General features: G+C 36.9%; 1 protein-coding gene across 2 annotated transcripts in view; it reads right to left on the bottom strand.

Moving 5' to 3' along the window:
- The window catches only part of FGF7 (fibroblast growth factor 7), a 31,089-nt gene extending 12,207 nt beyond the window's left edge, over positions 1–18,882 (bottom strand). The window contains exons 1-2 of one of the 2 annotated variants that reach the window (XM_051797091.1): positions 18,624–18,882; positions 17,527–18,111 (exon numbers count right to left, since the gene is read on the bottom strand). In XM_051797091.1, the coding sequence (XP_051653051.1) occupies positions 17,527–17,812 (286 nt within the window). In that variant the 5' untranslated portion in view covers positions 17,813–18,111; positions 18,624–18,882. The remainder of the gene's footprint in view (positions 1–17,526; positions 18,112–18,623) is intronic. The other variant, XM_051797092.1, reaches the window with a different exon arrangement.
- Between the last annotated feature and the right edge of the window lie 7,207 nt (positions 18,883–26,089).

Raw genomic sequence — 26,089 nt, 5'->3', positions numbered from 1 at the left:
GACAGAAAGGGAAGGGGTAAGCCAAGTGCCACTGGCAAGTCTGCATTGGTCAAAGAGTTTACACAGTCTCTCGTGCACCATCAGATGTGTGATCTGCCCTTCCAACTATGCATTGCTGCTACCACAGCGAGAGGTGCAGAGTCTGATTTGAACTTCCAGGCTGATGTTTGGAAATCCACCTTCCTTTTCACTTACAGGTTTAATTTGATCTGCAGCGGGAAGTATTAAGAGCCATAATACCTTTGGTTTTTAGTTATTTTTCAAAGTGAATAAATGTAAAACTGTGCTTGTCAGTTTGCAACACGCAGTGAAGATTCCCTCCCCTAATCACTGGAGTGGGGATTTCAGCCACCATATGGCAGTTAATAATTGCTGAAGAGAAATAGCTTAGAATTTCCAAGTATTTTTCTTTATTGTCCAACCTCTTTGGCCTCAGTTTTGTATTAACTCTCTGCCAATGTTTTTGGGTTAGATGGGTTTATAAATCAAATGCTTCATTCTTCATTGAAAATGGTAGTATAGTAAGAATTGGTCTAGGACATTCTGACTCTAAATTGCCTTCTCCTGAGTAGGTCTCTGTCAAACATTAGCACTTCAGGCCACTGTCTTTCCAATATTTCTCTTGACTTGATCGTCAAGACCAAAGGCTGTGGCATTTTTCACTGAAGTAGATCATAAAACTATGGAACTTTCCAATTTAGAGGTGTGACTTGTGAATAGCAGTACACAGTAACAAGTGAACAACATGCTGCCCCAGGCAGTCATTCTCTTGTGAATGTCTCCTTAAACTTATTAGACCCCTTCACTTTGCTGATCTCCTCTGTGCTTTATATAAATATTTTCTTGATCAGCCTCTTATACAGCATGTAGTCATTTCTCATTTTTGCAGGAAACTACATTTCCCTTCAATAAAAATTGCCTTGAAGCTAAACATATGGTTATAATGAAGAATAATATTATTTTTTAGAGTTAATACTGTCATGTAAAATCCAAGTCTTAATCCTCAGTCTGAAAAAGTGGTCTCTTATTACACCATTAATAATTTACTGATATGAAAAATGGAAAAAAAATAGTTGAATGACTGTTTACAAAATGTAATTGTTTCCAAGCACTTAAGAAAATTAATGATTTAATAGTTCAGAGCTGAACTTGTACAAAAAATACTTTCCCTACAGCTCAAAGGATATTTCTAGTATTTAAATCTTTTCTGCCAATTTCACTGGATTGCATGATCTTTTCAAGCTTTGTAGACTTTCAGAATACAGCTTCAAAACAGCAAAAGTAAACGTAAAATGTTGCATATTAACCTTTTCACAGCAAAATATGATAAACCATCTAGAGGTGCAAGACTTCCCAAATTCAGTTTCAATGCCTACAGCTACTTTGATTATCTGAATCTGGAAAATCCCACAGACTTCTGTCTCTTCAAATTCTTCCATAATGCAAAAGTTTTAAAACAGATTAATTTGTGTTTATTTTTGTTACTCTGCTGTTTTGTGTTTTCATCTAGTAAAGAGCTGGTGTTCTCCTTGCCCCGTTCCTGGGCAGAATTAGTGATCACAGTTAACCTTAAATTTGTCATGTCATTCCCATGAAGACCTTTTCTGTTTTTCAAAAAAAAAAACAGGAGTGCATATTCACACACCTTTTCTGTATGTAAGAAAACAAATTATCCATTATCTGAATTGTGTTGTGAGGAACTTTAATTCCACGTGTGTTTCCTGTGCTGTTATGGCTTATCTCCTGGGTAAACTGGCTGCAGGCAGTCATAAAGATGGCCTAAATATAACATGGCACTGAGTGCTGGACTTTTTCAGTTAAAGGAGGCAAAAATAAATCCAAGACAGAATCTTCTCTTTTTTATATGAGATATTCCCTGACCTCAAGGTTTAGCTGTTTTGTTCTGTCTCCAGCCATTCCTGTGGTAGTTTTCCTGGTTCATGAAACAGGCTTGACAGGAGAAATAGCAGAGCTGTATTCTGGGGACAAACTGAACCTAAAAACTGCCCTCCTGTGTTCTTTCAGGAAAATTTCATATTATACATTGCTGAGAAAAATTACTAAAAGCTATTATTGAATGCTTGTAGAATGACCATGACATTCTGCAATGTGTTATCAGTTTAAATATATAGTACAATGCATTTTTATTAGTGAAAATGCTCCCAGATGTGGCTAATAACCGAAATTATTTCAAATACGTAAAATTCAGAAAGTGGATGCATAAGAAAGAAGGTGGCTGCAGGATTCCAGAGCTTGAATGTATACACAGGGGCCTATGGCATAGAAGCAAATAGTTTTAAATGGTCTGAAACTTCAGGCAGTAAAATTTTGTTTCACATAGTTAAGAGCTCTTTTCAGTCGTAAACGCTGCCATCCTATTGCAAGAGATGGACATCTTTTCCCACTCAGAGTAGTTCTGTAAAATGCAGGGCAAGCACAGCCCAACTGGATACATTTTAGTTCCATTTCCAAGTCAGATCTGCTGTTTGGTGCAGGATCAGCTGAAGCTGGACATGTAAATATACCAATTACAGTGTCTAGAGGAACACAAGCAGGCACCACGTAATTCCTGTCAAGGTACAAAATGCAAGAAGCTGCTGGGAAAATCTCACTAACCCCTCACTGCATCGCAGAGTGGGGATTGATAGAAACCATCTGGCTCACTCCTCCTGCCTTCAAAACCCCACTGGACATATATTTATATGATATGGTCTCTCAAATTGTTCTAGTTTGCTGCTGACAAATAATTTAGATTTAGTTGAACTTTCAAAATCTGTAGAAGTCCAAAGACTAAAATATAAACTAATAAAAGGCAGAAATTAAAAACCTCTCCAAATCAAAAGCAATCTAAAAATTTGATCCAATCCTGATAAATAAATTAGGATTTTCATACCAGATGTTTCTCCTGTATTGCTCAGTATATGGATCAAAATGTGTGTTAAATATCCAACCAATTTTTTTTTCAAATAGCTTAAGAATTCCTTGTCTTAATTTTGCCTAATGTAATTAATTTCCTTCTAATAACACACTGGTTTTACCTGACTAAAATTTTAAGCCTGACTGGAAGCCTGACTTTAGGGAAATCAATCGAATATTTGCCATTACACAGAGGCAGCACTTTGAAACCTCCCTCTTTTTTTACATGACCAGATATTTATAAATGTGTTACTGTCACCCAGTTGTTATCTTTAGTCATTATCTAGATTTACAAGCCCATATCAAAACTGAGAAAAACAGAAGCATCAGCACCAGTGGAGAAAATTGTTCCTGGCTACAGGACCAATTGCCATTACCAGAGCAAATATACTATGGGAGCTGCAGCCTAGTCTGTATTTGTTTGTGTGATTTTTAATCTGCCTTTTTAAATTCAGCTGAATTGACCCGTTGGAAGATCTGGGTTTTTTTCAGTTTTGACTGCAAATGCCAGGATGTAGAGGAAATGCAGGATGTAGAGGAAATCAGGTGTTAACCATGGTGGTAAAAGTATCCGTGCACACTTGTAGTTTTGTCTGTGTGCATAATATTGGGAAGTCAGTGAGAAAACTATTGCCACTGGAATAATGTAAATATTTTCTAGAGTCTACAGCCTTTCTGTGCTTTGCTTTTTGCAAGTATTACATAGAAATAGTGCCCAGTTTTTTGGTGAAAGTTGCTTGTACCCTAAAAGTAGAAATCAGGGCTCTAGAACTAAGGGCTGCACATTCCAGTGTGTTGTGCTGGAAGAGTGTGATGTTATCTTATGAAAAGAAGTTATCAATCATAGCTAAAATGTAAAAAGTCATGAAATGACTAATCAGTACTAAACAGTTAATAGAGCATTGGATTAGCCAAATTATATTATATTTCTTTAAACTTTTTTGTTAACTCTAACGCATTTTTAATATGGTTTTGGTTATACACAACCTAGTTTCCCATTGCTCTTGTTCTAATTTTTATATTCCCATATGTGAATTGGTGCAGTTGTATTTATTTCAGTTTATATTAAAATAAATATTTCAATATATTAAAATTACTAGCTTATGTCAGCTAAAGATACCTAAAGGGGACATATAAAAGGGCAACTATGAAGTTAGAGCTGTGTTGTTATTCACTTTGCATTATCACCAAGAACCCCACCTGTAGTATTCTCTCAATTAACCAGAGGAAAATACATAAAATGTGATAGAAATCACTTCACTTTCTTTACCAAGTAAGAGAAGTTTCCCATGGCCCTGAGCTGCCTCAGGAGGGCTGGGAGCTCTCCTGGGCCTGCAAACTGCAGGGCTTCGTTTGCTTGGCTCTCCCAGCACACAGGTACTGCTGCACCACTGTACAGGGACTGTTTGTAATAAAGATGTCTGTGACCAGCCTGTTAAAGGATCTGATACCTTACATTCAGATCCATCCCAGCAGCCATACTATTGGTAGTATTCCAGATTTCCATCTCTGACAATAATCAAACAACCTGTTTGATAGATGACAGTGCAGTGCATTGGCATAAGCCTAAAGACATACTTTTCTCTTGGTCTTGAAACAAATGGAAGATTTCATTCCACTCAATCATTTGATAACAGCTTCAGTCTTTTAGCCTTTGGTAATGTTCCACTTTTCAATTTTTCTGCTACAGTTTGCTTTTATATGTATTGTCATGAAATTTTGATGAGCTCCACAGAATGCATAAGCAATCTGTAGCAGAAAGTATGGACCCCTCTAAAATCTAGAAAACAGCTGGTCTATGAATTGCTGATGTTTGAAAACATGCATTTCAGCTAATGGGCTTAAACAAGGACCTTGTTCAAGCAGGGGAGAGTAAAATGTTCACTTTAAGGAAGCAGAGTAACACAGAAGAGATTTCTTCCATAGGTTTATAGAGCTAGAGGGCTCGGGAAAAGGCTTTTAAGATTAGACTCTGGACTGGGTAGCAGAAGCTGCATGTGCAAGTAAAGGGGTTGCAGCTCTTCCATTCCTTTTTTATTTTTTTTTTTTTTGTGTGGAGGATTTGCATTAAGTTTGTGTAATTTTGTGATTGGCAGACTCAGTTTGACAGCCTTTTTTGATTCTGCATTGTATTTATGATCATTTCTGCTCTGTATGGTACTGTTCTCTCCTAGTGTTTGTAACATAAAAGTGACTGTGTAACATTGAACTTAGCAGGAAATTTTTAAACTGCCTTGAAAACCGTGTAGTTAAACCAGCACAGGGCTTGGCTGTACCCATAGGGGTGTGTTCTAAAATGTATATGGAAAACCTGTTCCTGGTAAAGGATTTGCTATGCTTTTTGCTCTGACTGAAACAATTATGGCTATTCCAAGTACTTAAAGTGGTAAAGAAACCTTTTCTTTCTTTACATGGAATATCTGTGACTTCAGCTGTGTTGCAGAAAGGAGCTGGAGAAACAGTACCAAAGTTGACTGAGATAGTAATTGTTTTTTACCACACAAAATGAGACAAAGTAATTCTGCTGTTGTTAACTAGATCTTTTTGTGCCACCTTAATTCTCCCATGACTATCAAGGTACTCTTGATTCATATGTAAATGCAAATGTCAAAAAAAAATTACAAAATGAGATTACACTTTTACTATTAAATATATATTCACTATAAATAATGCTATCAGTTTTTAGTATAGAAATCTGGGTCTGTGGTTTTAATATAGGTCAGAAAAACTTAGAATAAACCTCCATTTATATCTTTCATATGGAAATAGAAATTTGCACATATACTTGAAAAGTAATAGCTAACTATTTTTCAAGTTGAGTATACTGAATTGAGTATATTCTGCTGTATTGGACTCTTAAGCCCATGTATTGAGTAGAATAGAGATAGAAACATTACTCCTACATTGATATTGTTATGATAGATAAGTCATTCTGACTTGAAAGTCAGGAAGAAATTAATGGTGGAACAGGAATTTCATTTTTCTTTATGTCCAGTATTTATTACCAATGTTATGAAACTGTATCTTCAAGTAAAAGCACATGGATTTGCAGAAGCAGTAGTTATTATCTGGCATTTTTTTAAGTAAACTCAAGCCATGGATAGGCATCATAACAAAACTTTTACTGATTGCAGTAGAGCCAGACTTCTACAAATGGCATGTATTTGTTTCTTTCCTAATATGGGTCTTTCAACTCTTGAGCAAACTTTTCCTAATGAATCACAGGGTTAGATAGCTTTTCCACTAGTCAGTAACTTAACTCCTCCACAGCTGTGCAGTATTTTTGCTTTCAACAGCAACTACTTAGACTATTAATGATAGTTTGCCACAGTTGATCCCTAAGTCAATAGGAATAGAAAAGCCATATTTTGACTGTATGTTGAAAAGAACCAATGCTATAGTTCTCAACCATTACTTTCTCATGGTGATTACATCTCTGTGTTGTTGAGAGTGTATTTCAGTCAGATACCATGCACAGAGAGTGGGAATTATTTTTTTTCTTGTAGAAATCTGTGTTAAGGAAACAAATATGGCACAGTCTGACAGGGATCAGATCAGACTCTTTTGTACAATGCCATCTGTAGATTGCAGCACATGTGATGCCATTAGATGATGTATGTATAATTCTTTAGGAATCCACTGACAGAGGCTGGTTTGGGGTGCAGCTGCCAGACAGCTCTTAAGGGGAAAACAAAGAAAGAAACCATCCAACTGTGACAGGTCTGGTGTTGGAAAAGAGTAAACTCATGGAAGCGTGTGCTATAACTGGCAGTTCTGCTTGCTCAGCTCAGTTCAGCTGAAAACATCCATAAATGCATAGTTGAAGTTTGGACAAGAAGACAATATAAGAGATTGTGATCCAAAATCTTCAGTATTTACAGTGCTGTATACAGACCGAAATATTTTGCGTTTTCCTGCATCCCCTAAAAGGGGGTGAGCACCTGCATTCTTATTTTGGAATCCAGGTGGTTTATCGGGGAAATAATTTGTACAAAACTAGTGTTTGTTAAATTTTGTCATATATGGATAAGGATGCCCCAAAGAAAATTGTATCACAGGCACCAAAAGGTGAACAACTGATGTGAAGAGGAAGAAAGGGAAAAGGTATTTTTATAGTGGCAGTCATACATTTTAATTGAGCCCTAGCAGGAGAAAAATGTCTATGTTTTATGCATGCAAGATTATCAGTTACAATGATTAGGACAAAGTCAGGAAACATGAGTTCTCTTGTTTTTGTCTCACGCAGTTGCCCAACAGTGGCTACTTACACATTTTTGCATCACCTGAAGTTATGTAGAAATGGAAGTACCATACATATGCTATGGGGCTTAGGCTTAAGTATTGCCCTTTTTGAAGGTAACTGAAATGTCCCTTGAGTACTTGTCAGCAGTTTTAGAAAATTGTCTCTGGGTTGTCTGCAGATCCTATCTGAACAAGACAGTCTACAGATACCTACTTGTGTTTATGAAATATTTTGTTATATAGGAAGGAAAAAGTCTTATTTTGGCAAAGATAGGTATTTATTACATTTCTGATGTTAAACAGTTCTGAGTAATTTCTCCAATAATTTCTCACTGTAATTATGATAAATATACCTTCTATCACTTGATCATTTTCTGCTTAAATGATTTAGCCATTGGAACTCATCACATTCTTTTAAATAATCTGCTTGGATCAGAGCTAGGCAGTTAATCTCTGTACTAAATTAGGGGGTCTGCTTTATATGTTATGAATTGTCTGAAAAATCCTGCTTTTGGTCTGATTTGGTCTAATGATAGCTCACTGATTTTGATAAACCAGTTTTGCTTCCAGTGTTCCTTCTGGATGAAAGTGCCCTTTCATAAGTTCTCATCCGAGTGTGTCCTTGAAGAATATTATTAAAATAGAGTAATTCAAATTCAAGACACTGGATTACTTAGCTAAAAATTAACAGAGCATGATTTCCGTGAAATATGTGGTAATAGTTTCCTAGAAAGATGTGGTAATTTTTTTTTTGCTTTAATTTAGTTGCATGACATTAATCTTCAGTAATATAGACTGAATTTTCCAAGTCCCATAAGGATCCAGTCAGAAATGAAGGCATATTAAATAATTTTAGTTTGCTATTTATAATCGAGTAGCCTGGGCACCAGTTTGCTAATATGAACATTCTGATTGAAATTGGTTTATAATAATCTCAAAGCTTGGCTTTATTAATAGCTGTATTATTTTCATTGCTCAACTTAAAAGGCATTTAAAGGGACAAGTATAAGTGGCCTAGGACTCTTGCCATTTACTTTATAATTTGAGCAGACTCTCCTAAGGCTACTCTCAAAATTGATGTAACATTTGATTTCCTTTGAACTAATAAATATTTGCTATGAAGTCCAATACCAATTCACCCAAATATATGGCTGTTACGCTGCTAGTAGGTAGGACAACATGCCAGACTGTTTGTCTTTTACACCCTCATAAGAAAACTTCCTTCTTGGCTGCTGAAACAGATGCTCAGACAGAATGCTCAGCACTTGGAAAGCCAGTGCCAGTGCTGCAGGGGAGGCAGGATGCCCAGCAGAGCAGGAGACTCAAAGCACCTGTGTACCTGCTTCCCTTGTTAAGGGAAAGGAAGGAGGGCATAGCCAGGCCTTTGTAGCTGGTCAGTAGTGTGAAAGGAGGATTCCTTGCAGGGAAGAGGCTTTCCATGTGTTTCCCATTGTGGTTTTCTCCACAGTTCTTATGATGTCCCTGATGAGGTAGGTGGTAGTATTTCTTTCCTGAATGGTCTTTCTGGAATCGTAATTTAGACATGAGAAAGTTTCTTTTTTTCTGACTTGTATGCAGTATTTTAGAGTCCTCGAAGGAAATTGCTTGCCCTGGAAATTATATACCTTGTTATTTGGTTTTCATTCTCAGTCTTTGTTGAAAGAATGGCTTTTTGTCAGCAGTTAGTTTGAAAGTACTTGTATTTGTATACAATTCAGGTTTTGATTAGAAGCAATATTTGTAGGCAGAGCACTGAGTTTTGTCACGGTTGTGGTTCATGCGTGGTCAGAGATGGGCTTAGTACATGGCAGAGGTTTCTTTGTGTGCTGTGTTATTGCATTGCATGGGTAAGATGGTGCTAAACTAATGCAGGCAATAGTGCTGGGTGGGAATTCAGTTGGGATGAATCTCACTTTGGGGACAGGTATTTGTCCCTGGCCTTTTGTAAAGGTAACACTCCAGTGTGTTGTGGTATTGCAAAGTGACATAACTATGATGACTTCAAGGCTTCTCAGGTGCAGTTTCCTCACACAAGCAAACATAAAAGAATGCTGCTGAGGAAGATCTTGTGCTGACCTTTCCCACAGTGTAAGTCTGTCTCTTGTTGCAAGGCAGCACTAACAAGAAAGTCTCATTATTTGAATCGTTATGTGCTGGATTTACATAGCTGATTCCCTAAATCCTTGTAAAATTTCACCAATAAGCACTCAAGGACTGCTTGGATTTCTACATATCATCTTGCACATTATGTGCAGTCCCCAGGCTGCCCAGGCTCTTCCTAAGGAAATAAATTAGCATGGAGAAGTTAAAGTTGGTTTTGAAAGCTGGTGAAAGTTGCACTTTCCAATTGTGTCAGTACTGGCTGCACTCTCAGGATTCAGTTATCCTTTCTATTTTGCTTCAGAATTTCTGTCAGGGAGAACAACTCTTGTTTTCACAAGAAGCTACACAAGCACTGGATGGAATCAGTCTGTTCTCCACTGCCTTCTTCCCTGGACTAGATCTGCATTTTCTCCCAAATCTGTCTGCTTGATGGTCAGCTAGAGAGCCTGAACATTGCCCCCCTCAGAGTTCATAGAGAGCACTCCAAGGGCAAATCTCTGGTCACCATGCAGTGTAAGAAACCAGACAGCTCTTGTGAGCCTTCCCACACACCTGGCATGTAAAACTCCCCGTTTGCCACTACACTGTTCACAGCTGTGCACAAAAACACTCCCAGAAGGATTCCACCAGTTCACCTGAGCAGCTCTGGGACTGCAGCACAGTTTCACATACAGCCTTCTCCAAATGGGATGTTGTTTGTAATTATTCCTCCCCCCCCCCCAATGTTTTTCAGCTCTTTAACAATCATGAACTTCTCTATGTACTTTTTACTGTAAACATTCATTTTTGATTGAAATATCAAATCCCACATGACATTTAAAGGTTATAATAAAATGTATAAAATTAGCACAGGTTATTAATGAAAAAAAGCTTATTGTTAACAGGTGGTGATATTTTTTCTGTTTTGAAACACGTTACCTGCTAGTAAGACAAATATCAAAATTCCAAGGTATCAAAATTGCCAAGAACAAGTCTGATCACCTTCTTTATATAGTCTATAGCACCTCCCAGTGTCTATTGACCCATTTAAAAGGAAGCAAGCGGGTTTACCAAAGATGGAAGTATTAATGCTAGGAAAATCCTTCCGGAAAATCCACTGGTAATGGGGGTGTTCACAAAGTGTTATTATTGGAGTGATGGAGATGAGTGGTGTTTGTTGATCCCTTTTGAAGTTACTGTGGTTAACATTGCCACGAAATGGTCATTTTTGCTGTTGTCATTTATAGTTTTGAGTCGATCTATCCATGTTCTGACTGGGCATAGTTTTGAAAGTCTGGATGCTGAAGGATTCTGTTTTTAACAGAATATCCGTCCTTTTAATAGAAAAAGACCTTTTAATAACTTCATCCTGGTTTCGTTCTTTGTTTTAAAAGCTAAATAACAGTCAAGAGAGCGTATTGATTGCATCGGTATTTTTATTGCTTTTTTTGGTGTGTTTTCATGAAGTTGTGGGCCACATCTGTGATTATCCACTTCTAACTTTTCAACACCAGTTGTAACAAAGAACTTTTTCCATTTGTATAAATGATGTCATGTGTTATGAAAGTTTTAGAGTATGACAATTCAGTGCTAGGATTGTTAACCTCTATTATGCTTCTGCCATAAGAATTTTCACTATTAACTTTTTAATATTCATGTTTCTAAATTACATACACCAGAAGGCTAACTCGACCTTTCTGTCAGCTCATATCCAGAATTAAAAATTAAAAATAAAGTCAAAGGTCAAACAAGACAATTGAAATGCAGTTGCCAAATATAGTCATAGACAGTCAATTATGCAATGAAAGCAGTGTGCCACCCACGAAGAGTAACAGCCTTCATTTGCCTAAACTTCTTCTGTTTTGATGAGAAAAGCATTCCAAAATATACTACTAGTTGATAGATCTTGTAGTGTGGAACAGTATAATTGTATGCTCTGGGATGTCTTGGTCTTCCTGAGCTTTAAGGAAGATGGAGGAGAAAACCAGCTTTGCTCTGTACTCCAGGATCCTAGAAATCTAAACCAATCTCTTTGAGATACTCAAACAATACAGAAAGCTGGAAGCTGTGAAGGGGGATATCTGGATTTAGGTTTTGTTTTGCAAGACTCACTGTATAAGGCATTACATTTTCTACCAAATTCTCTTTGCCTATATGGAAATTGCTTCTTTAAGATTCATCTGAGCTCAGTGTTTTTCTGTCTAGCTGCTGACTTCAGTTATTTTAGTTCATTTTCTATTAGTCAATATTCTATAATAAAATTATTTAATATTTGTAACAGTAACACACAATTCTTTTGAGGTTTGGAAGTTTTTTCCACTAATACTTTTAAAGCTCTTTACAGAGAGGTGAATAATTCTTTTCATAGAGACACAGAGAGTCTGAAGAATTTTCCCAAAGTCTGTAAGCAAATTTCTTAAAAGTTTGGATTAGCCTCAAGTCTCTTGAGTCTCAGGTCAGGGCCACTTCAGCACATTTTCTTTGGGATGGAGCAATAACATGCTTAATGATACAACACTGAATTTTTTGAACATTCAGAAATTGTAAACAATTGAGGGGGGATAAGCTGTGGGGGAGAAGGGGCTGCAATTTATCTTTGAAATGTGTCCTGTAACTGCTTCCACAGTTGGCTGCTAAATTTGAGTGATGGTTCCATAAAAATGCAGTTTCTCATTTCTGATAAATCTCAGTATTGAGAGATTGAGAAAAACTTGAAGCCACAGCTGAATTATGAGGGCGTATCAAGGTCAAATGACTCAGTTTAAGGACAACGTGTTTAGACTCAGCTTAGGTGTTTTTCACTGCTCATACTGATTTTAGCTCAGTTTTGAAGCTCACCCTGGCAGATAGAGCCCAGTTGGTGTATATTAGCTTGTGAAGCTGCTGCCTGGGCCTGAGCCCAGAGGTTTGATTCTCTCCTCACAGAGCTTATGCAATCATTTTTGTTCAAAGGGAGAAGAAAGTGAGTATAAACTGCTACTGTCTGGCTTTCCACATACTTTTCAGCTGGTAAATGCCTCAGAATAGACAAGGTGATGAAGAGTCAGGAGGTATATTCAGAAGTAATAAACAGTTTTAATTGTGCTTTGTGGCACCCCTGTCATCCTGTGTCAGTTGAGCACTGATCTGGACATGAGATCTGAAGAATCTCGCTGCAGTGGTTCAGGGCTTTGTTCCCTGCTTTCTCCTCACTTCCACAAAGGGTACACTTACTGAAAAAGTCATTAGAATCTGTGAGACAAGTATAACTCAGCTGCTTCTGATATCTGAATCTTTGCTAAAACCCATCTTAATCTACAGCTGAGAGTGAAAACCTGGGATTTGTGATAAAGTGTAGGCTGAGGTATAGCCAAGGAGATTTTCTGCTAGTGGAAACCTGGGGGGTGGTTTGTACAACCAGTGCTAGACAAAGAAATGGAGGGGGAGAAGGGAAATCTGTTATTTGGGTCTGATTAATTGCTGAAGGAGAGAAAGTCATCCTTGGCACTGTAGGCTAGGTTTTGAGGGGATACATATATATTTCCATTTGAATTAAATCTCCTTCTGTTATAATTGAAAAGTGTAGCAGAGTACTAATGTGAAACAAGAGCACTTTCAGGTTAGGAAAGGTTTGTCTTCTCCTGACACCAAAATCTTGGTTGAAAGGTTTGTCTTCTCCTGACACCAAAATCTTGGTTGAACAAACAACCTCTTGAAAAATCAAGACTGCAATTGCAAAGACAGACTTTCTGTTTGTTTGAAACACACATAACCCTTAACTGAATCTGGTACATCAATACCTGCCTTGAAACATCTGATTTTCAGGAACTGAATCTTCTTGGTTCTCTATGTAACATGTATTTAATCAACAGAAAATAAAATTTATATGGTGGCACAGCATACATAGTCCAGCATTTGTTTTATGCTAAGAAGCATATATAAAATGCTATTGGAAATAATTCTGATTTCTAATCAAGTTTGAGTATTTAACCACTAAGATGCATTTAAAGTGTATTTTGCCATCAGTTGGGGTTTAGGTTTGAACAAAACTGAGTTAGAGTTCATTTAATATTGCTGAAAACTACGACTTGTTAGATTTTGGTCAAAATAGAAGTAGTTTTCTAAGATAAAAGTTTTAATCTAGATTTCAGCCATTTTGTGTCAAGATCTCACTAGATTACTTTTTCTACTTTTTTGTTGTTGTTGTTGTTGGTTTTACCCACTGAAAAGAAGAGGAAATTGGCACTTTCTGGGTTTAGAGCACACATGGGATATGATAGGATCAGACATCTTAGGATTCAGGTTCCGGGAAGGCTTTTCTAGTAACTAAGAGACCCTTTGAAGTCTTTAAAATGAGATTCCAAAGGCAACAGAGCGTGGAAAGTCCTAAAGCATCATCCAGTCGTAGTTATAAATCCTCTTGGATAGAGTCAAAATAAACTCTGATTTTTTGCCGCATTTTTTTCTGAACAAAATCAAGTAAAATATGGCAAAATTAATAAACACAAACTGAAATGAAGGAAAGAGTAAACAGTGATAATGAGAGGCTTATTTTTCTTTCAGAGATTGAGTTAACAAATTGCCATGTTATCTCCAAGACTTGTTCAGTCAATCTCATATTTTATAATCAAGAATTCAAAGAGTCTGTTCTGTGTGCCAAATTAGATTCTCTTCCATGAACAAGATAAAAAATTATTTTTCAATATAAACCATCTGGTTTAGGCTTGGACAAAGTTTTTGTCAAAGAGAAATTTTTCTATGAATAATGACAGATTTTCCTGGGTGACCTAATCTCTTGGCTGCTTCCTAATTCTTGCTTTAGTTTTTCAGTGTGTGACTCTCAGTTCTCACTCTGCCTTTTAGCTTTGAGATTGAAAGCAAAGCTGTCAGGTGCAAAGTGATTTCCTCTGCTTAGTGGAGATCACTGTCCTCTGATTTGATTAGTTCACTCTTGAGTTATCACCTTTATGTCCACCAGAAGGCTCTGCTGCTTTCTGAAATGTGCACAGAACCATGTTCTTTGGGTACCTAACAAGGTCATCACTGTTGTAAACAGGATTCAACAATTCCCTTTCACTGGGGCAGCACACACAGATTTCTTGAACTAAGCAGTTAACTTCTGATGTGTCTTGAAGCAAGTGAATGATAAATACAGATTAATTACAGTTGGCGAATGAGGATTTGGTTCAGCATTCATGAAATTTGGATCCACATACATTTAATACAGTGGCTGTTAAGTTAAAACCATAGGAAATTTTAACACTTTCATTATTTTTGCTGTTGCTTTCATAGTATGTTATTATATATTTTTACTCTGTAATTAGAGAAGATTGAAATGCAAAGACCCTAATTCCTCACCATCCTGGCATTCTGACATTCATAGTTCCAACTATGAGAGAACCTCTGTGAATTTTGGCACTTGCCAAAGTGGTGATGAAGTTATCATTCTACAGACATTTCTCAGTGAAGTTTGCTTTTCACAATTTTCATGCTTCCCTATTCACAGGCTGAAAGCAAATGGTTGATTCTGTCTATGAAACTGTCAGGGCAGCTTCCTTTATGAAACTAAGTTATGATAGGTAAAAATATGATTTTTTTTCTTATTTTTATTTTAATAGCACATATTAGTGAATTCAAAAGGGAAAAAAATTCCTTTTATTTATTATGTAAGTGGAAAATTAGGACAAAAGAAGAAGAAATGTCTTGGAGCAACACTTTTCATATCCATTGATTAGTTTGACTGCAGCTGTTCTGGGATTGCACCCTAAGAAACAGGTCTGATCTACCTTTTACTAACTTTCAGAACTGGAAATCATGGAACAAGAATATTTGAACACACACATTAATACATCTTTGTCATGGGTATGATTTTAAAATCATGTTTTTCAGAGACCCTGGATAAAAATAGCCTTTTAAGTCTCCTAATGTTAAAAAGGGAAAGGGTGTTAGTCCAGGTGGGGATTTTTATTCCTGTATTATTTTGGTTGGTTGGTTTTGCTTTTGTTTTGTTTGTTTGTTTCCCCCCTTATAAAATATTATTTTCCTTATAGGTATGTTAGTAGAGAACCATAAGCACGTCTTCAAAAAGGCTGCTTGCATCTTTTGTTGAGCAGAGGATATGACAAAAGAAGTGTTTCTATGATAATACTACAACACTAATTTTTTTAGTTTCTCAGACAATCCAAGTTAAAAGTGTTCACATTTTTCCAGTCGTCTTTGTCTATTTTTGCCTATTCTACTTGTCCAACAAAAGCATTTGGATGTTATTCCCTGGGATACAATAGATAAATTACAGTAAGAGACCTAAACTTAAGATGGTGGGAGACTTCTTACATGCTTCAGTCAAATTTAGTGGAGCCAGTTCATCAAAACACACATCAGTCACCAAATAACCATTCAATTTTTGATTGGTTTTTCTTCTGATACTCGTTTAATTCACCAGAAAAAGGATTCAATTTTTTTTCACTGCAATGCAAATGTAAGGGTTTAGTGACTCAAGTTTGCCTTTCTGGAATTTGTAATAGTTAGTTACCATCACTAAATAATCATAAAATGTAGTCTCTTGTAGTTTTCTGAACATCATTAGCACAAGATGATCTATTATTCTCTAGTGGTCTCACTACAGAATGTTTCAAGGTGTCATTAATGTGCTTCAGCAGCATGAAATCCTGCAGAGAACTGAGAACCTTTACTTGAATTTGAAATAATGCTAAATTGCTCACACAGTTTTTACTTGAGCATCATTCAACTAAAAAAAAAAGCACAAATGTATATAATTATTCAGCTCATATGCTGTCATAATTTCTTTAAGGTGTTTGTAAATAACAAAAGAAAAAATTGGGTACTGTGGATATTCACTGATCTACATTAATTTAGAAGAATCTGTTTCAATGCTCAGTAACGATTTTTTTCAGTGATTTTTGTGGGAACAACATTTCACTTCAAAACTAGCCCTATGGATCTGTATTGTAGCAATGTCCTGAAACTCAAAGGGAGTCTTCTTGAATATGGACCAAATAACTTAGTTGGCTGCTGGCCATGTGTTGTCTTTCAGAGGAATATGGTTATTCACTGGGTAATAGTGTAGGAAGAAAGGAGGCATATGGAAACAAATTTTAAAAGAAACAGTCACATTAGTCAATGCAGTTTTAGCCACACAAGTTGCCAAGCACTTAATGTAGTCCTGAAGTAAAGAAATAAATGATGCAGCCCACTAGGCAGGCACTTATAGCATGGAAAGTGCTGTTCTTATAGAAAACAAGCAGGCAGCTTCAGCTAAAAGCTGAATCACACCAACGGTTCTTGAAGGTTGATTTATTGGTTTCTTTTGCTGCTGCTGCTGTTATAAAAAGCACAATACTACATACAACCTACATTAAAACTGTATTTAACAGCATCCTTGGAAATATGTTTGTCCTTTTATTTGTCCCTGGCCCCTTTTGCTTATGATTTTATTTTGAAATATGCAATATAATCCTATGTATTTTCCTGTTGTATCTTAATAAAGTAATGTCCTTTCAAGTAGATGCCATGTTTCTCTAAATAAACAATATATTTGCAACAACATGAAAGAAAATGTGGCAAAATAGTGGCTGCAAAAATTGATACCTTCAAGTGTAAATCAAAGATATATAGGTATTTGTATGAAAAACACAGATTAGTGCAACAATTATTTTTCCAGTCCAGAAATTGTATTGGGTAGAGCTTTGTAAAATATTATATGTCCATTCTCTCTAGATGAGTCATGGTTTTGGAAGAAAGGGGAGAGAATATTTTTTCAGCATCATGATCATTGTAATAATGAACTGCAGAAACTATAATAGATTTTGTTCCTGGCTTGGCAAACTATCTAAAAGATTTTGCAAGAGAGTTTACATAATTCTTTCCATTGAACTTTCTAGTATTGCATATGTTTTAATTGTTAACTCAAACAAACCAAACCTTTAGGTAGTTTGTGGACTATATAAACGTGGTTTAATGTTTCAGAGGTATTTTATGAGCAAAGTCGGTGGTTATACATTTTCATACTTACAACCTTAGTTCACTTGTTAAAATAGGCTCTCTGTTTGCTAATAGTTTCCAGCTGTAACTAATACATTAGCAGATCTACAATGTAGTATTTAAAATGACGCATTTCAAAATCAATAACAAATGTCCTGCTGTACGATTAATTGGCAAACTTGTTCTACACAATGGTCAGTTCACTATACAAAATTCCTCTGAAATGACGATAAATCAAGGAATGGGAAACAATGATGTGTAGATTTCTAAAACCTTAGAAATAGGAAATGCAAAAGTATTACTTACTGTAGTTGTTGTTTGCTTCTCTTGTCCCTTTTACTTTGCCTCGCTTATCAATCCTCATATACCACTGAGTTCGACAGAAAAGTCTTCTCACTCTTACATCCCCCCCTTCCATATAATCATAGCTTCTGGTGTGTCGCTCAGGGCTGGAACAGTTCACATTTGTAGCCATTTGCTCTGGAGTCATGTCATTGCAAGCTAAAGATATAGTGCCCATTAGAAAGATAATGTAAAAGTATGATCTGTAGAGCAAAATTGGCAGGATCCATGTCAGTATCCATTTGTGCATTATAGTGCAGTGTTCTGGGTGTTCATGAACAACATAATGAAAATTAAATCTCAAGTAGACTGTTGCTCTTAGGTCACCGACCTGCCTTCTGTCTTTATGAGTTACAGATTCATTTAAATGAGATTGCTCCCTCTTCTAGAATTCTGATCGTTATTCCTTAATAGTTAATGGCGAAATAGAAGAGCTTCTTAAATATCTCTTCAGTCAGAATATCCTTTAAAGACACAAGTTATAAAAACCTCTGTTGTCGTGACCTTCTTTACTACTTGAATTTGCTGCTTGCACTGAAAATAAAAGATCTGTGAGAAAAGGTGCATGTGTAAGTCTTTATGCTCAATTGTTACAAACACGCAAGGTTACGTTATGCTAATGAAAAGTACTGCACACAAACGTATGACATCTGAGCTGATTTTTAACAATATGCAAATGTATATACAACAGATATCTCTCATACAACTTTTTACACAAACAGACATTTCCCCTGGTTGTAAATAGAGTTCTGTCTTCGGTTTTAAGTCCTTCCAAAAATCTCCTATTGATTCACTTCAACTAGTTTCTCATGCATGATAAAATTCTCCTTGTTACTTCAGATCTATATAGTCACTATTAGCACAATCTATCATTTAACTTTTTCCTAGTTGAGATTTCAAAACAGACCTCATAGCTTTAGCCCTGTATTTTCATTCCTACCCTTTTCAGATTATTAGTAGAAATCGTTTTCTTAATTCTTTTTTTAGCATCGAGCGTATACAAATGAAGATAAAAGCTATCAGCTGTTAGAAACTGTTCTTGTAAAGGACAGATAACTTACTTGTTCCTGTTGATAAGAGCTGGATGCCCAAGTACTCCATTTCTGTTGTCTGCTTTTTGCAACATGAGACACTCTACTGTAGCTACAAACTTTCTCAGCTCAGAAAGGCTCCACCAGAGTTGTAATTGTTTCCATAAATCAACAGGCTGGAGCGATGGTGTGTATGTGCTTGTGCGTGCGCGTGCATGTGTGTGTTGAGCCTGTTGTTCAGTCCTTTTCGATAAATACCTTTGCTGACCTCACTTGGAAGCAATTAGAATTTAACCAGTCAGCTGTCAGTTGAGTGCACGAACAAAAGTAAAAGGAGACTTGCATTGTATCGTGTCCAATGGTCATCAGAGGGAGCTATGTACATAGTTTATGCTTTAAATCTCCAAGAATCTACTTTCTAAAAACATATATTTCGTGGTGCGTGGATAGAATTGCTTCGTGTGCCAGCCAGTGTTTCTGTGCTTTGGTTTAGGTTAGTATTTTGCTGTCCTTAAAAAATTCCTCCTCCTCTCTTTCGTACTCACATGCTTATCTCAGTTTGCTTTCAGATCTCTTCTGCAGTTTGGTGTATTCACAGTCTGCTTAGTGCCTTTCTAAAGGATACATGAAACGTGGGTCTGTTATGTGCTGTGGAGAAGGGTGTGCTGTGGCCCTTGTAGATCACACAGTACCTTTTCACATCATGAATTTGAAAAGAGGGAGTACTGCGCTGAGATTTTTATTTCATCGGCCGCTAGGTGAAAATGAGAATGTTTATTTGGATGTTTCAAAGTCTGACATTCAAACACAGCCTTTATCAGCAGAAAGGAAAAATTGCTAGTAGGGAACAGCCTTCCTTAGCACGTGTGGTTGGTTCTTGAAACTCACAGAGCGAGAATGAAAAGTGGCAGCAATGTAAGAACACCCCTCATACGGTATAACAGCCAATGGTGAACAGCAGGCTGAAAGTCTGAAAAATCAAAATCAGGGGCACATACACCTGGTTTTCTGTGACTGTTTCCATCTCTGGCACCAGTCTGTCCATGTTGCATTTCATCTGTAAATTCTGCCTAGTTTCTGGTGAATGTATTTGTAAAACATACTGAAGCAAACTTTTCAATAACTCCTCATCCTGTTTAATTGCCAGACTGTTGATGTGAGTACACCTCAGTCCCTTTAGTAAATAATACTAACAAGGAGAATTTGGAATTAATCCACTTATTAAGAATAGTTTACTTACATTTACTTGTTCATTCTTGATAATATAACACGGATTATCATTCCCTGCTTTTATCCCACTTGCACTCCTTTCCTCGCTCTACAATTGGATAACAGTTTTTTCTTTAAAACGAACTGTAGGGGCAGTTAAAAATCCCAGGGAGTACATATGTGCCACCTTGTGGTGAGGGGGGACAGAACTAAGTCAGGGTGTTTTCCTGCAGTGATCCAAAAGAGCAAAAAGGTGTATGGCACCGGGCAAGCTTGTAGTGCTCAGCCCTTCCTATGCACAGACAAAGAGAATGAGCAATTTCCTTCCTTGGCATTGTCGGCTTCCTCCTCAGCGCTCCCGTGGATTGATCCCATTTGTCACTTGCTTTGCATTCTTTTTTTAACTGTTTTCACTCAAAGTCCAAAGTTGATCAATTTTTCTTGCAGTTATTGCTCTTTCAGCACATTGGGCTGTTTCCCATATTCTGGAGCTCAGGCTAATTTTCTGTTTCAGCAAAAGACTCAATATATGCACCTTTCTGATATGAAAGGTATAGTGCTTAGGGCTTTCAAAGGCTGGATGCCTGCAGTTGATACACCAAGAAGTGGTTTTCATTAGGTTAACTCTTGTAAACTGTGATTATGGCTATTTCCAGTTTGACTTGTATCTTGCCAACCCGTGACCACCGTTCTGACAAGAAGTGGGGACTGAAGTGATTTATCCCCGCTGCGGTTTTTGCCAGTACATTGGCTGGATTTGTATCAGTATGTTCTTTGGCCCATTCCACAGTCTCAATTCAGAATGATAGCAATGAAAAAAATGTGTGGTATTCAAAAGGCTTATCTGTTGTGTATTATAGAGAAAGCAATCAAGGATAAAAGGTAATCTGTGCTTTACGCAGCAAAATAGGATGCAAGTAGAAATGTTTTTGTAAATATTCTGGGTCTTTTATGTGCAATAACAACTTGCACTTTCAGATCCACACTGGTTTTAATTTTTCGTTTTCCTTGCTAACTTATTGTTTCTGACAGTTAGTAACAGGAGAAAAAATACATACCTGAGGTTTCAGTTACAGAAAGCTGGAGCTATTCATGGTCCAGGCATAGGCATGTATTTCTCTTGGCTCTGAAAAAATAAATCACTTGCTGTAAGTGTGTTTTCTAAGTGGTGCCTCAGTTCAGATTTCTATGAAGTTTTGTATTTAAGAATAAATGCAAAGCAGCTTAAATAAGGCATGAGCTCTAAGTTTAGTTGGTGAACAATGCAGTTATTTTTTTATTATTGTTGGTTACTTTAATATCCTCTTATTTTATAATTATAGAATAATGTCTTTCCACCATGGTTTAACTGCAGTTTTCCTTAATCACACAGTTTTATGTCTTGCTATACAACAAGTACAACTGGATATTTTTTAGTGGGAGAATGCCAGCTTGGTCTGCATGTGCACATCAGGCTTCTCTGCACATATCTCTGATCCTTGGAATGATCCAACGTGCACCTGTTTAAACCAAGCATAACTAATATCTCTCTCAAATTGAACTGGTTTAGGTTTAGAGAAGATTTAGCTTGACTGGTACTTCATCCTCTATCTGCTTACGTGCATGACCAGGGCTACGCAAATGCAGCCCCAAGAAAATCCTGGATGATATATAGAAATTGTCCCCCTAAAATGCTTGTGATTTCCTGTTTCTTTGGCAATATTGTATTTGAATGAATGTGTTCAGGTATCAGGAACACAGGAAATACAAAAATGTGCCAAACACATATGCTGTAAGCCATCCTTCAGTGCTTAACCCTACCCCCTTTATGTTAACCTATGCTTTGGTTCCTGCTTCCTGGTTGATAGGACAGTTTTCCATAGCATTGCTGCGGTGCACAAAGTGCTGAAAAGTGGAAATAAATTGTGAGCACTTTGCTTGTGATTATGAAGACTGTACATAGGCCTCCAGCTCAAATAGAAACAGTTTAATAAAGTTTATTCCCTTTTTCCTTACATAGGAAATTACTTTCTGTCCTTTCAGACGAAAACATGACTAAGGATCCGTGCTTTCCTCATCTCCAGGCTGGCCTGCTGTAATATCTACTGCCCAGGTTTGGCATTGGGTCATGAGTGTGACTTAAAAACCCCTCCTTTTTGTGCAGTTTACCCTTAGGGCAACACAGACCTGCTAAGAAACTAGCACTGTGTTCCTCCTTGTTCCCTGATCCATTTTGAATTTGCTTTAGAACATCTTCCAGAACTTCCAGAGTTTAAGACAGTAGGAAGATAATAATCTCTGTATCAGACTCTAAACTCAAGTTGTTGGGCTTTAATGCCCTGCAGCAAGAGCTAAAATGAGATTGGAAGGGCCTATGGAAAAAATGCTGTAGATGTGAAGGTGCTAAATCTTGCTGTGGTTAAATCCTTGTCCATAGTTTCCAGATCTTGGAAATCAGGATTAGTTCAAGGTGGACTTTTGCTACATGAAAAAGATACGAGAAAGGTGCTACAGTTTGTGCAAATCTTTGGGCAGCATTGCAGTATCTGAAAAACGCTGCAAAATGCATGGAAAATAAATGTATAGCAAGGCAGAAAACAAGAGAGATGAGGAATATTGCACCTCAGTTTGGATTTATCTTTTCAGGTTGTAAACCTAAGATTAAAAACCATAATTATGGATCTTTTGTCTCCTTGACTCTAAGAATGTTATTTTGGTAACTGGTGTGGGTTATTAAAATCACATTGAAAAGACAACAATAATTTTTTCCTAGCAATTTTCAAAACAGATCTCTTCAACATCATTAATTTCTTTGTTTCCTCCTATTCATCCAGATCATACTGAGCTGATTTAATTCTACAGGAAAATTTGAATGGGATGCAGTAGATACTGAAAAACACCCCCTGAAACTATCAAATAGTTGACAACTGCATAACTACTTCCTTTTTTGTTAATTAACTACAGCAAATGTGTTTTATTTAGCTTATTTTAGGGAAAACAAAGACTGGGGATGCCTTAGTTCAATCAGTAGTAAACTTCAGAGATAAACTCATCCAGGCTTGATTCACTAGGACAGTGGAGTATCATGATCCTGACTTTGAAAGGAGACAGAAAAGAATGCAATGGTCATCAGGTGAACCCTTCTTTTCTACATGGAGCTTGCACTGTATATGGTTATGATAGATTTCCTTGTTGTAATTAATATATAGCTTGATAACCCTCAGGTTTAGGGGATCCTACTTGTGATGACATCAGGACACTCAGGCTGTGTTTATCATAAGATGTTACAGAATTGTAACAGTATATTTTTGCTGGAGATATGAAAAATAGAGAGCTGATATGAGAAAATACTGAGGAGAGCCATTTGATTTATCTCATTTATTACCAGGTATGACATTCAGAGGTCTCTCTTTCTGAAGTGATCCATCTGTTTGTAGTCAAATTTTTATTTTACCAAAATATTCACCATGCAGTCATTTCTTCTGCCTGATTTTAAATATATTCTTCTTACAAAATAAAAAATGTGTAGCATCTTTTTATATACACAGAATAAGAATCAACTTTAAGACCTGGATTTGCGGAATGTGTTTGCTTAGATCCACCTTCTACACCTGTGAGCTTATCCAATTAAATAGGTGTGATACATCCAATATTTACTGCCCTTCTAGCATACTGTAGATGTCAAAATGCTCCTGTGATTGATTCTAAAAACCTGATACAATGAAATACATTGAAACATTATTAATGATGTAAGGTAAAATATGCAAAAAGCACAAATTCTAGTTATCCACCTCATGCATTCAGTCAGGGAGGGAAATTGTGAAGATAAAGACAGTGATGATAAAACTTAAGGTCTTTATCACAGTACATAGTCACAGAGTCACCCAAACCAATGTTTATCAAACAAAGCTCTTGGCATCTCTATATAAATTTAGCAAGTCCAGGATTTCACCCAGGGTTTAATGTAGATTCCTGGTTCTGTGTTATTTACAAGCATCTTAAGTCTTGAGATTTAACTAGACATTTTTTCAGTGGCTTTTCTTTTCTGTACAAAGCAGGCAATAAAGCAGGTTGGTATAATCAGTGCAAACAAATGCAAAATAACAAAATGTGGGACCGTGTACAGCAGAAATGCTACTGGGTTACTACTGCGTATTTAATATTTGATTTTGGGAAACAGCTGGAGTAAGACCTTTCCTAACCTCCATCTAGTTATATGGGCTATTGTTACATGTGTTTTAAAAGCAAAATAATGTAGGGGAAAATTGCCCCATTCCCCTGTAAAGCCGTGCTCCTTGTAGAGTTCAGAACTCACGAGTAGATTCAGAGTAAGAGCAATTCCCTGTAATGATTGCATTATTTATTACCCATCTGTCAGAAACAGGGACACCACTTAGTCACAAAAATGTAAGGTTTTCCAGCTGTTGACCATTTGAATGGTAGGTAAGCATTGGCTGAACTGAGGAAATCTAATAAAAGGGTGTTGTTAGCAGAGAATCTGTGTTAGTAATTGGCTTTCAGAGCGAGCTCCACTACATTTCCTCACTTTTTCCATTCCCTCACTTACTGATAATGAAGTCCATGATATCCTACTAAATCCTATGTAAATTCAGGCCAGAATAGTCATTTGATAATCTGGGGAGGGTGTGAAAGAAGGATGTAAAGTGCTAAGGATTGGAGTGCAGTTCACCATATCAAGTGCAGGGTTAGAATTAGCATGTCAACATCATTCCTGAGGCATCTGATGTGGGCATGGACTGGTGAGCCAGTTTTTCTAATTATAAAAAGAAGGAAAGAAAGTGTCAAAATACCTTTGCATTCAAAGCAGCAAGGCAAATTGAGACTATGTGAAAACTCCAGTTTCTTTCAGAGCTCCTGTAAAAGTTAAGCAAGATGGGATACTATTGATTTCAAACTGGCTGCGATTTAAAGATGCCTAGACTGAGAATTACCAGACTGTGCTATTTATTTGCAATATAAACTCTCCTGCTGCTCTGTATGTATAGTTCTGCAGATTGAAGGAGTGATCCCTTCTCTCTGTGAACAGCTGTGCTTCCAAGAGTCTAAATGTCTCTGCAGCTGTTGCTTTGTTGGATGGTTATTTGTCTGGCTTGTGGCATCAGCAAGGATTGAATTTTGTCAGCGACTGATGAGGGTCAAGCGTTGGAACAGATTGTTATCAAACTTGACGTTGTTCTGATCTGCCTCCTTACTCCTGCATTACTTTGCTTATCATAACTATCACATTACTACCCTTTTAACAGCAATTCCAGTTGCTAGTTTTTCACACCTTTGACAAAGACTGTCCATTGCAACTAAAGTATTCTTCACACAAACCTATATATTACTGTTTGGTGAAACTGGAATGCAGAACATTTGGGAGGTGGTAGAAAGAAAGAGGGAGGGAAAAGCTGGGACTAAAGATCTGTGTATTCCTTTCTCCCCATAAAAGAGGAGGAAAAATTTGATTCCCTGATAGGAATTTGCCTAGTGTAGTGGTAAATTCTCCTTATCAGCCTTTTATGATATTGGGTTGAGTGCATCTGTAGCATCTCTGCATCTCTGCTGTGCTTGACAGTGTGTTACTGCAAGAGAATCCTTTTCTGTTGTAGAAAACTTTTCTTGATGTGACTTTGTGAAAACTTTTTTCACACTGAGTCTGTGTGTTGGCTCCAGTGCTGAAGTTACTGTGCTAAACTGCATCGTGCTGAGGCACGATGTGGCAACCCCTTGACACGGCACTCAACTGAACAACTTTCTGTGAGTGTTTTCAATCCAGTTGACTGAAAGCCCCAGAAAAAGAAGATATAAATATTTAGGGGAAGTTACTGAAAAGCTATTTTTTTAAAGAATTTTGACAGGCAGTATTTTGCTAGTTAACCACATTTCAATAAAATTCCTCTCTGAAGATCATGCCATTGTTTGTTTGTTTGTTTCGTAGCGTTGTTAGACAGGAACAATGTGTTGGCAGTGCCTGCTATGAATTCTTGGTCACTAAAAGGTCTCTGGTGAATAGTTTATCAAATTGAACATGTATTCTATAATCTTAAATTACAAATTAGTTTTTTTTTTTCTTGAGTTAATCTGCTGTGCCCTTCCTGATTGTTCCTGATGGTGACTAAAACTTTTTGTATCTTTTCTTGATTGAGTTCCCTATGGAAGAAAAGATGGCTCTCCTAAAGTATCCTGAAATCTGGGAGTTTGTTACAATTCTGAGACTCTTTTGTGAGGTTTTATCAGTTAACTCCCAATACCAGTGTGATTTTGATAGTCATTACTTCAACAGCAGTAAGAAAATATCTCTTTTA

The sequence above is a fragment of the Manacus candei genome, unplaced genomic scaffold, assembly GCF_025592945.1.
Source record: "Manacus candei isolate 608988 ecotype Guabito, Panama unplaced genomic scaffold, ASM2559294v1 h1tg000046l, whole genome shotgun sequence".
Taxonomy (NCBI): Eukaryota; Metazoa; Chordata; class Aves; order Passeriformes; family Pipridae; genus Manacus; species Manacus candei.
Note: the sequence above shows the minus strand (reverse complement) of the source record. Positions and strands in the feature narration are given on the sequence as shown.